This window comes from Condylostylus longicornis, unplaced genomic scaffold, assembly GCF_029603195.1.
Source record: "Condylostylus longicornis isolate FDR11 unplaced genomic scaffold, ASM2960319v2 ptg000038l, whole genome shotgun sequence".
In the NCBI taxonomy this organism is placed as follows: Eukaryota; Metazoa; Arthropoda; class Insecta; order Diptera; family Dolichopodidae; genus Condylostylus; species Condylostylus longicornis.
In genome coordinates, this window is record NW_026578007.1 from 14,328,069 (window position 1) to 14,340,015 (window position 11,947).

Genomic DNA, 11,947 nt, shown 5'->3' on the forward strand with positions numbered 1-11,947 from the left:
ATATTGATGATAATAAAAAATCATGTCTGAAATTGAATTTTACAATTATTAAATAAAATTGATAAAAATATTTTGTTATATAATTTAAACATAATTTATTATTATATCATTAAAATAAACTATTGTGTACTTAAATTTCAAATAACTTTCATAAAGGACAATTCTACAACTAAAAACATATTTAAAGTATTTTACTTTTTTGTAATAAACAGATTATTTTCTGAATTTTCTTCAATGCTTAACCATTTTTTGTTTTTTTTTTATTTTTATTTATTTAAAAAGCTTATATTTAACATAATATTATTTTTTTTTTTAAATAATTAAATTTTATTTAAGTTCAATATAATTAATTCAATAATAAAATTTTCAATTTTAAAATTTTAAATTATTTTTCTTCATATTTTTTTAAATAAAGTCTAATTTGCATCAGTCGATATATTTGTTACAGATTTACAAGTCTCAATTAAAAGACCTCCATCTAAGGCTGGACTACTATTCGTATGATGTAATAAATTGTTGTCAGTATTTATAGTTAATGGATTATTACTAATTGGATTATGAGTTGGTGATTGATTTGGGGTTGTATTTGTGCTTTTTGATTTACGGAACCAACTTCCAATTTTACGTCTTCCTAATGAACCATTTTGATTATTATTACTATGACTATTACTATTCATTGCAGTACTATTATTACTATATTGTTGATAATTCATACCAAATGTACTTGAAATACCATGTTTTTTAAATTTTTTTGATTTTTTTGGTAATGTTTCATAATATTTTTCGATCATAATCTGTTGATCATTATTACCACCATTACCGCCACCACTACCATTATTAAATATATTCTGTTTCCAATTTAATGAACTTAAATTTGTTTCAGAATTATGTGTTGGTGTATCATAATCACTATGATATTCACGATCAGATAAATTATCATCTTCATTAGGATCATTGCCGCCAACAAGCTCAGAAACAAATAAATTTGTACCACAAAATTGTCTTTCAATTGCTAATGTACTTAAAAAACGTAGTTTTCTACTTGAACTACGAAAACAAAAATCAAACCATTTATTTAATGTTTCACAATATATTCGTAAAGCATTTTTTAATGATACACCAAATATTTTACCATCTGGTAAATTTAATATACGACAACTATCTAAGAATATTCTTCCTTTATACATATAATGATTACGTTTAAGAATATCCTTTTTACAATAAATCAATTGATGATCAAATAAAAATAATGTATATGTATTATTCCATAAATTTGGTGAAATTCTAGTGGCATCGGTTTGCATAAAAAATCTTGTACTATGACAAGCAATCGGTGGTCCTTGAAAATTTTCGAAACTTGATTGAAAACGATTCAAATTCTCACTATGTCGTTTACCTAAAATGATAACAAAATAAAAATATTTAATTTATTGTTGAAAATGTTTGTATTTTAAGAGCTTATATTTTTAAAGTTAGTAAACAAAATTGAAAAATAATAATTTTAATAAAATAAGAGAAATGTAGAACTTTAAGTGCATATCTGAATTATGTAAAATCAGCATTTGCAAAATTCTAAATTTTAATTTACGGTATAGTTCCTAAACTTATTCTAAAAAAAATTTTGAAGAAACTTGTTTCTTAACCAGCATATTCAGTTTTTACAATCGAATGAAACAGATTAATGGTCTTCATGTAAAAGTACAAATTCGTCTAAGTCTCTAAAATATAGTCGACTTAAATCCTAAACCAGAGTCCATGATTTAAATATTTTCTCGTACATAGATAATAGATCTATTCACGAGCATCATTATAAATTAAAAGCTCGTGCTTTTGTCTATTTCAACAATTCGGCAGACATTTTTTTTTCGAAATACATACCAGCAAATGTTTCTCAAAAGTAACGATTAAACATTTATTTAAACACCGTTTGACATTGCAATTATCTGGTAATTTTTTAATTTGCAATTTAAATTTTTGCACTAGCTCGTACACGTAAGAATTATTTTTTTGATTTTATTTTAAACCAACACACACAATTGCAATTTGGAATAGTCAATTTTGTCAATAATTAATTTTTCCCTTTTAAATCAAAGATATATGAGGTATACATGCATACATACAATAATAAAGATAGGAATTTGAAATTGTTGCCTACTTTCAGGATAGCAGAAAAATCACGCTACATACATAAGAATGAATAAAAAATTGGAACAATATTTTGAATTTATTATAATCTAATATTCATTTTTGGCTATTCTCTTCCAAATATTTTAGAAATAAAGATAGAAAAGAGATTGGATATCGACCAAAAATTCAATTTGGTTAAGTCAATAATAAAATTTATTAAAAATCGCTGCATATCTAGTCAAATTTATATTGGGCCAACTTTTTAATAGACGCTTATTGTCAGTATGGAAAAGTCCCTTAGGGATATCTCCGGTTTTGTGGTTGGGACGGGGACATTATAGATGGGAGCGTGGGGAGGCTACAATAAGTCAAGAATGGCTGTGGTAGCTTTGGGGATTACTCCTGTCCCACTCGGTTCCCTTGAAATCTAAAATCTATCTACAATCTACAGTATGGAAAAGAATAATAGTTAATTTGAGTTGTTGAATTTAAAATATTGTTAATTTTTAGAAACCTGTCAGATCGATAATTTAAATTTGGAAGCCATTCTTTGCAAATGTTTGGTATTTATTAAAAATTATAATTGTTGCAGAACACCTCATATTTATTGTTGTTCCCATATTTATATTATAAACTATTTAAAGTTATTGTTTTGAAAATATTAAAAATATTATTTTTCATATATATCCATGAAACTCATGGGAGCGGGGGGGTTCGCAATAGATTTTTATACGTGGTCGCGGTGCACTGTTACCCCCGATGTACAAGTCTACAATCTACAAAATGAATTGTTTTGAAACTTAATTGAAATGGTTAAACTTTAAAAATTTTATTCAATCATTAGTTGTATGGACTAATAGTTAACCAAATAAATTGCCTAAAATAGGTAAAAGCTCTTATAAAATAGTGGTAGATTTAGTGTTAGAAATAGGAATTAGTAGATTTTGTGAAGGAGTTAATCAGTAATTTTAATATTAGTAAACTAAATTAGAGTATGTAATTTTTGTTCGTTAATTTGTATTAATAATAAGTATTTAGTATTCAAATTACTGGTTCAATAGAATTAATTAATGAAATAAATTCAATAACAAAAAAAAAAACCCAAAAGAAATATACGTTCAGCATGCACATATATTTAAAATTTAGGAAAAAATATAAAATATTATAAAATTTTAATATTAAGTACTACAATTTATGTTTTATATTAAAATAATAAAAAATACAATTTAATAACAATTTAATCCCAAAATTAAAATAAAACAATATAATATTATTTTTATTAAAATATATTTTTAAAATTATTACTTAATGTTAAAATAATATTAGTTTTTATTTGTATAAATTATAATTAATATTATAATATTTTAAATGCATCTACATAATTTTAAATGTCTATGATATTTTAAATTTAAATTACCTTCATTAACATTTTCTGTAACTTTTTTCATAACATTAAGGGCAGCTTCAAAATTTTCTTTATTATCACAATAATTTCCACATACAATTGTTGATTGACCAGAATTATATAATTGACTTTGAATTATTCCTGTATTTACATTTGTATTTTTATCATTTTTATTTAATTTTTCATTATTAATATCAATATCTCCTCCTTTGGATGGATAATGTTTGACTATTTCAGTTAAATGTAAAGGATAACGACATATCCTTTGAATTGGTGCTAATAAATGAGCAGATAATGGTAAATGAGATAAATTTTGAGCAACTCGAATGCTAAAACAAAACAAAAAAAAAAATTAGTTTAAATCCTAGATTTAATAATATTAAATTCAAAATTACTTTTCAAATATACATTTTGCTTCCTTACTACTAGAATATGTTTCTAATTCCATTAATGCACGTGGATATGAATTACAGTATGTTGAATAAACTGAAAATCCATTTTGCTGTTACAAAAAAAAAATATATATATATATATATTATTTTATTATTTAATAATTTATTTATTTAAAATAATAAAACTTACATAATTAATAAAAGTTTGGGCGATACTATCCTTTTCAACGCCTTTTTTTAATGCTTCTAGAAATGTTTTCTGAAATTCCCAAACAACTTCAATATTAGAGAAAATTATTTTTAAACTATCCGGTGAGAATATATCTATTCTCTTTCGCATTTCTTTCAAATATCTAAAATAAATAATATATAATAAAATATATTTATTTAATATTAAAAAAATTAAAATTAATTGATGGCTTATTTTAAAAATGACCTAAGTATATTAAAAATCCAAAAATTCTCTATTTCCAAAGCAATAGTAATGACAATAATTGGAATTGCAACTTGAATATTGTTAGATAGAAAAATAAATATACTACAATATTAACAAAATTTTCGGGTTACTTTAAACCCGAACGCATTAATATTTCATTTTGATTTGAAAATGGACTTAGATCATTTTCACGGATTCCTTTATTTAATTTCTTCTTACCCTAAACAAAGTGTTGACAATAAATTAACATAATTTATTTCAGTTTCCAATAATTCTTTAATAGCATTTTGTCTTAAATTCTCATTTATATTCGAGACTAAATTTTTATGTTGTATATTAAATGGATTAATAGTACATGATGATGATGATGTTGATTCCATATTTATTTTATTTGTTTCATTTTGAATTATTTGTTCATTATTAATAAAATTGTTGCCCTCTAATAATGTAATTGATTGTTGACTAGATGATGAATTTGATATAATAGAATTTTGTTGATCTTGGTGTTGTTGTTGTTGTTGCTGATGTTGTTGTGATGATGATGATATTGATGATAATGATGATGTTTGTTCAATATTTAATTGGTCTCTTATAAATTTTTCATTATCATTACAATTATTTTGAGATAATTCTTGAAATGTTGAATTTATTTGGCTTGAAGATATATTTGAATTTGTAATAGTAGTAGTATTAGTAGTTGTAATAGTGGAATCTGATGAATTTTTATCCTCTGAATTTATATTATTATCACAGCAATTAATAACCGATGTATTATTATATTCAACAACTGATGTTAAAGATGTTTTATGATTTAATTGATTTTGACTAAAATCATTTTCAGTTTCTGATGTTTGCATAAATGGATTTAAAAGACGTACAAAATCTTTTGGAAACCAACCTTGTTGTGGTTCTAAAATTTTTTCAATAATTTCATCATGTTTTATTTTACCATACCACCATGGACCATCATCTTGACGTATTATTTCTACTAATGCACCTGGTTCAAGTGCTAACTCTTGTGGTCCAGCTGGTGTAAATTGATTAAGAACTTCAGCAAATAATGGCCGTTTATCTGTTTAATATATAAATAGAAAAATATTATTGAAAATTAAAAAATTATTTTAATTTTTTTTTTTTTAAAAATTACCATCTGGATGGGATGAAATACTATCAGTATCACTATCATCTGCATATTTAGTCATTTGATCTAAACCTGGATGACTTAATGATCTTTTTGGTTTTGGTGATGTTTTATGTGAACCATTTTCGGAATTTTGAACTTTTTTAAGTGCTTTTGATTTTGCTGATGCTGAACCAGATTGTGGATTATTGTAATACATATTATTACGTTTATTTGGTGTACGAAAACTTTCAGATGAAAGAATTACATTACAATTACCATTAGATAAATTTGATGTTATAGTTGTTGATCGAGCTGAATTACTTCTTCTAACACTTATATTTGGTATAGAATTTGTATCAATTTCCTAAAATTAAAAAATTTTCATTAATAAAATTTTATTATTAATATTAAAAAAAAAAAAAAAATTCTTACAAAATCTTCATCATCACCAATATTTCCAATGAAATTTTCATCATTTTCAGCTTCAATTTGTATACCAGAATCACCAGAATTACATTTATCTCTACGATTAAATTTAGTTTTACGACGTTCTTGACTATTACGCCAAATTGATGCACCAAAACGATTTTTAAAACTACCGTTACTGCTATTACTACTATTACCACCGTTATTTATATTTGTATTTAATTCTGTTGTCAATTGATTTGAATTATTTAATAAATTTGTTGTGGTACCTTGTGTTGCGGTTATTATTGTTGGTATTATATTAATTTTATCTTCTAATAAATTTTTTTGCGTAAAATTTTTTCCAATTATATTATTATCATTATTATATTTATTATTAATATTTTTATTATCATTTATTGTTGTTGCTGTTGTAACTGTTCCAGATGTTGATGTATGGATGGATGTTGGTGGACATTGTTTAAAATGTTCAAATGTTTTACGAAATTTATAAAAAACACCATTTTGATTATTACCATTTACACTAATTGTTGTTGTATAAGGACTAACATCAGATTTCTTTGCATTTGTATTTTCTAAGGAGGATTCATTTAAGGATGGACTGGATATGGCACGATATCGATTTAACTGGAAGGAGAAAAGAAAAGAAAAAAAATTAATTAAAAATTTTCTCTAATAAAATTAATAATTTTAAAATTTAATAATTATGATACCAATATATTTTCAATAGGGGGAAAATCGGGTAATTTTACAGTACATATATTACTCGTAATTATTAAAATTATCTTTGTCAGTGCTGAAATCATTTAGAAACAGCCTCAAAATTAGAAATTAATTTTTTTTTTTAATTTAATAAGTATAATAAATAATTAATATATAAAAATCTCGAGTCCCGCCCCTCCTCTAGTATATCTTACGTCCCACCACCCTCTCCTAATATAGTCAAATACTCGATCAATAAAATATTCTATTTCAATGAACATGAATGTGAATTCACATTGTACACGTGTACTAGAATGTTTATTTTCGCATTGCACACTCTTTTTACAAGAAATTCGATTCTATGTGGGCGATAGTAGTAAACACTAAAACTAATCTAATATAAAATTCGATTATTAAATAAAATCACTACTAGACCCACACTAAAAATGAATTAAATTTTATAATTTAAAATAAAATTAAAATTTTTCAATATTATTATAAAAATTAGCATAAAATTTTTATATTAAATACAATATTGATCTAGTTGCTATCACAAGTTAATTATCGATAAATTTTATCGAAAAAAAAGAACTTATAAAGTTTTTTTATAACCCTTAAAGATAACCCTTAAATTTACATCATTTTAATGTTGTAATAATAAGGTCCCCCCCATTCCCCTTCCCCTTCCCCTTCCCCTTCCCCTTCCCCTACGCTCTTCTAATAAGCTATATATGAGCTGATATAATTATATGGTCTAATTTTTATTTACATTTGAATTTAATGATTTTTTAAAGCGAGTTTCGTTTTTCTGTCAAATTTTTTTTAAATAAAATAAAATTGCAAACCTCATTGCAAATAAATCGAAATTTTCCATCGATTGAATCGGATTTTTCTTTCATTATTTTTAATAATACAAAAAACAACAATTTTCTTAATTTTAAATATTTTTTTTTTTTTTTAAATTTACAATACGATTTTGAAAAAATAAATTTTTGTGACCGATTGAAACGCTTATTAATAATTTACTAATGATTTTAAATTTTTTTCTTTCTTTTGTATTTAGTCATTCATTTAAAATATAATAAAAGTCAGTTTGGTTATCATTATTTATTATAAAAATTCTGTATAAATATTTTTTTTTATAAATGTACTTAATAAAAATACAGGGTGTTTTTTTCGGTTTGTTTATTTGAGATTTTATTTTTCATATTTCATACGTCAATTTTCTTCAATTTCACGCGTTTGACATTGACAATCTCCATGTTATGTGATTGTCAATGTCAAGTTGACTCAGTTTAGGTTGTAATTTTTAAATAGATATACTGATTTCCCAAAAGTGCTACTGAATTATAATTTTAATAAATTTAAAGAATATACATTCAATGAGCAATTAAATTTCATGTTTTGATCTGTTTTAATTAATCGCCTATATTACTTGATCTGACAGCTCTTAATTATTTTTCTATTTTGAATTGGATTCGTTTGATCTCCTCTTTGTACTGACCATTAAATTTCAATGGTATGCTTTGGAAAATAATTTTAAGCCTATAATTAGTGATATATTTATTCATTTGTTAAAAATAAAACGTTTTTCTAAGACGTATACGCTGCCAACGTTAATATGAAATTATATTTGAAAAATAAATGTCAAAATATTGATTTATATTTGATATTTACATTAAAATTTTATAATTTAGTTCTTTGAATTAGAAAAAAATCAAATTCTTAAAAATAAAACACCCATCACAGTTATTAAGAATACTGAAAAAATTTTAATCAATTTGTATATATACGTATATACTTATCAAAGAACAAAAAAATGTGAAGTGTAACTAAACGACTAGTTCAATTCATAATCAATAAATTGTATACGTATAATACTAGTTTGCAGATTATAAAAATCGCCTGATAAGAGATAACCGTATTCACATATTAAAATTTTGAAATAAAAAATTCTTTATTATATACAACCTTGGGAATTTTATATTTATTTACTTTTATATTATTTAATATTATAATTATAATAAAAATGTAATATTATCGATTAACAAAATTTAGGCTGTCTGTCATATTTAATTTTAATATTAAGCATATAAGAGGAAGAAAATGATTTCTTTATTACATAATACGATATTGTCACTCTGCTTTTAATTAAGTATGTATTTATTACAATTTTGCTCTACATCAGGAATTTCCATGCCAGCAGAAGCAAAAATAAAGAGTAGAGCAATTGGGCTTATTTTGAATATCGAATGATTGAGTGATAGCAATATTTATCGTAAAAATTTTAAAAACTTTATCAAGGACACGAATCATTTGTATGAATTAGTTTGTTTTTACAATAATAATATCGAATTTTTTACGATAATTTTATTACTACACTTAGTAATTCGATATTTAGAATAACCCTTAATATTATAATTATTATATTCTTCTCAATAATAATTTTAATATTAAAAATGTATAAGTTTATAAGATCATAAATTGCAATAATGCATAGGAATATCTGCAGAAACGTAATACTGCACAAACATAATAATAATGATATACAAAACAGTTAACATGATTTAACTGCGCTACTAATACTGACTTCGCTATACTGTTAAAAAATTTGCCATGTTTATGAACAGATTAGTAAGCAATCTGTATTTACGTATTAGCGTAGTTTTCATTATATATTGCGATATACTGCGTTTATGAAAAGGCCTATTGTTAGCGTTTATGAAAACTCTACATAAAGTTAGAATATATTTGAATAACTTTTGTTTAGTAAGTAAGATTTAATACGATTGTATAAAATTTTATGTTATACAGTTAATTTGAAAGATCTACCTGATATTGCATATATTAAATGTATACTGCAATATTAGGACCTTAAGATATAATATGAATATAAAACGATATTACTGTATTAAACATTTAAGATATCACTGTATTGAACAGTGATTTGAAAATTTAAACAATAGCATTCATAAATAAAATTTCCAACATATTTATATATTAAAAATTTATATAAAATATTTTAACAAATTATTAAAAAATAGCTGAAAGTATGAAATTATTTTTAAAAATTATGACAATTTGAATTGAGGTTTTTAAGAAAACTTTTATTTAAATTTAAAATTTGCATAAATTTTTCCTATGAATTTGTTGATTATTTACATCGATTATCAAAAACATACACATACATACGGACCAAATGAATGTATATATATGTATAAAAACGTACAAGTATTTGAATTAGAAATAAAAAGAAAAAATAATGTCAATAATCTAAATCGGGTCATAATAAAACTTTTGCAGATATAAAGTCAAGTTAACGTAAATTTTTTTTGAAAATTTTAATATACGCACATACATATTAGATATAAATGAGTTGGGAATCCCATAAAAAATTAAACCAAATTCCAAAAAATGACTTATTTTTTGCTTCTATTTTTCAAAATGAGGAGTCGCACTTGCACAGAGTGTATGATAATTATAAACTAAAAATAATGTAAGAAAAATGTAATTCGACTATTTTGACTGTTCTTAGTTTACGCCACTTAGTTATATATCTACATATATTTTTCTTTCTTCCTTCTTTACTCTTCGACGATAGTAAAAAAGGAAGGGTACAAAGCTTCACCATGGCAATTTGTTTTGGAACATATTTTTGATTCTTACCGATTTTTACCGACTTTTTTACCGATTAGCAACTTTTTTACCGATTTAAGTACGTTTAACCAACTTCCTTACTGATTGTTTTTCGTCATGAATTTTTAGGAAACCCGAAACTTTTTCTTTCTTAAGGGTCTCTTAATTTCTTAAGGTTTTTGGCAATTATTTTAAGCGGATACCTCAAGATATGCCAAATCCAACTCCATAGTTCATGATTTGTAAGAATGCGTTCGGAATAATCATTCATAAATAAGAAAAAAATCGGGAACAAACACAACGTTCCTAGTATTCTGAATGAATGAAAAAATGCAGCTTAATGTATTCACAATATTTTGAATAGTCATGGTGAATAAACGAAAACGCCCTATACGGGTCTACTTATAAATCATTAAGGTATACATTGTATTTCTAAAGAAATTTTTGGATTTGTTTACACTTTAAACCATAAATTTTGTATTAAGATATATACTAGATGTATATCATGTATATACTAGATGTATATACTAATTAACTTGAGGTATAAGTTGAAAGTTATCAAATTTTTTGATTTTTTAACTTATGGTTACAAGTTTATTTTGACGGCAACATTCGCATAATCAATTCAAATTTATTTTGATTTCCTTAGAACTACTTAAATATATGTACAAATATGTTAATTTGAATTTGTTTATTTATTTTAGCAATTATAATTATTTTCCTACTTTAAAATTGAACTTGTAACCGTACATTAAATAATTTATATTATTCATTTTATTGATAACAATTTTAATTAAATCAAAATATTTTGTTCCGTTAGATTTTTCAACAATTATTGTTATTGTTAAGTATATATTAAAGTGAAGACATTTAAAATAATTCTAATGTCATTGATTAAAGGGGCTATTAAAGTAAAAAATGTGCGTAGATGTTCATATTATATACAAACATAATGTAATTAAGGAAATAACGTAACAACGTATGTATAACAGTACTTTTATTTGAAGTGAATAATTTATATTGTCATTTTAATAGATTCAGATTTAATTGACAAAATCTAATTATTTTGTAATATGTAGTATATTTTAATTTAAGAAATTAGGATGCGGGTCTATAGCTAATTTTTGTTGAATAATCGATTAATAAATTAATATAGGAATATTAAAATGTTTTGGTATTAAAAGAGGGAGTGATTTAAAACAGTTAACGCTAATGTATACATAGGTAAGATTAAAGAATTTTAAAGAGAAAATAATTAACATTACAAATTATAGAAACCCTTAGAAGAAGGATTAGATAATAATTTAGAGAATGAATAAAGTACACTAGTCAAATATGAGTAACAAATGAAAAATTATTTTGGGATTCTAACTTTTTTTTAAGAAGTTTAGGGTAGTTTTATTTAAAAATCTAATTTTTTTGCAAAACTTTTGAAATTGAATAACAAAAATGTGAAGCATATGTAAGCTTAAATGTGTATGTATATAAGTATGTATGTATACAGGGTGATTCAAAAACAAGTTAGGAGCCGTATACCACCGGGTATAGGGTCGAAAATGAGTAAAATTTTTCTTCGGAACATAGCGTCGAATCGAAACTGTTTCTTAGCTACAAAAATTTTAAGAAAATTTGGCGACTTTTTAACATATTTAAGTTTTTTTTTTTTGCTTATAACTTCCATTTTTATACGACAACTATTA

The 11,947-nt window shown here is 23.7% G+C and overlaps 1 protein-coding gene across 1 annotated transcript; it reads right to left on the bottom strand.

Moving 5' to 3' along the window:
- Positions 1–320: 320 nt before the first annotated feature.
- LOC129609059 (putative uncharacterized protein DDB_G0282133) lies at positions 321–7,589 on the bottom strand. The gene is made up of 8 exons (XM_055520916.1): positions 7,457–7,589; positions 5,916–6,536; positions 5,508–5,847; positions 4,580–5,432; positions 4,115–4,277; positions 3,928–4,034; positions 3,545–3,861; positions 321–1,396 (listed from the first exon to the last, which is right to left on the bottom strand). The coding sequence occupies exons 1-8, from the start codon at positions 7,508–7,510 to the stop codon at positions 417–419; spliced, it is 3,435 nt and encodes a 1,144-aa protein (XP_055376891.1). The 5' UTR covers positions 7,511–7,589; the 3' UTR covers positions 321–416.
- Between the last annotated feature and the right edge of the window lie 4,358 nt (positions 7,590–11,947).

Bases quoted from the DNA above. Each gene is read 5' to 3' on its own strand.
- LOC129609059 (XM_055520916.1), bottom strand. From the start codon at position 7,510: ATGAAAGAAAAATCCGATTCAATCGATGGAAAATTTCGATTTATTTGC. The intron at 4,278-4,579 runs GTAAGAAGAAAT...TATTTATTTTAG, and splicing joins TTGTCAACACTTTGTTTAGG to ATATTTGAAAGAAATGCGAA. The intron at 4,035-4,114 runs GTAAGTTTTATT...TTTTTGTAACAG, and splicing joins CCCAAACTTTTATTAATTAT to CAAAATGGATTTTCAGTTTA.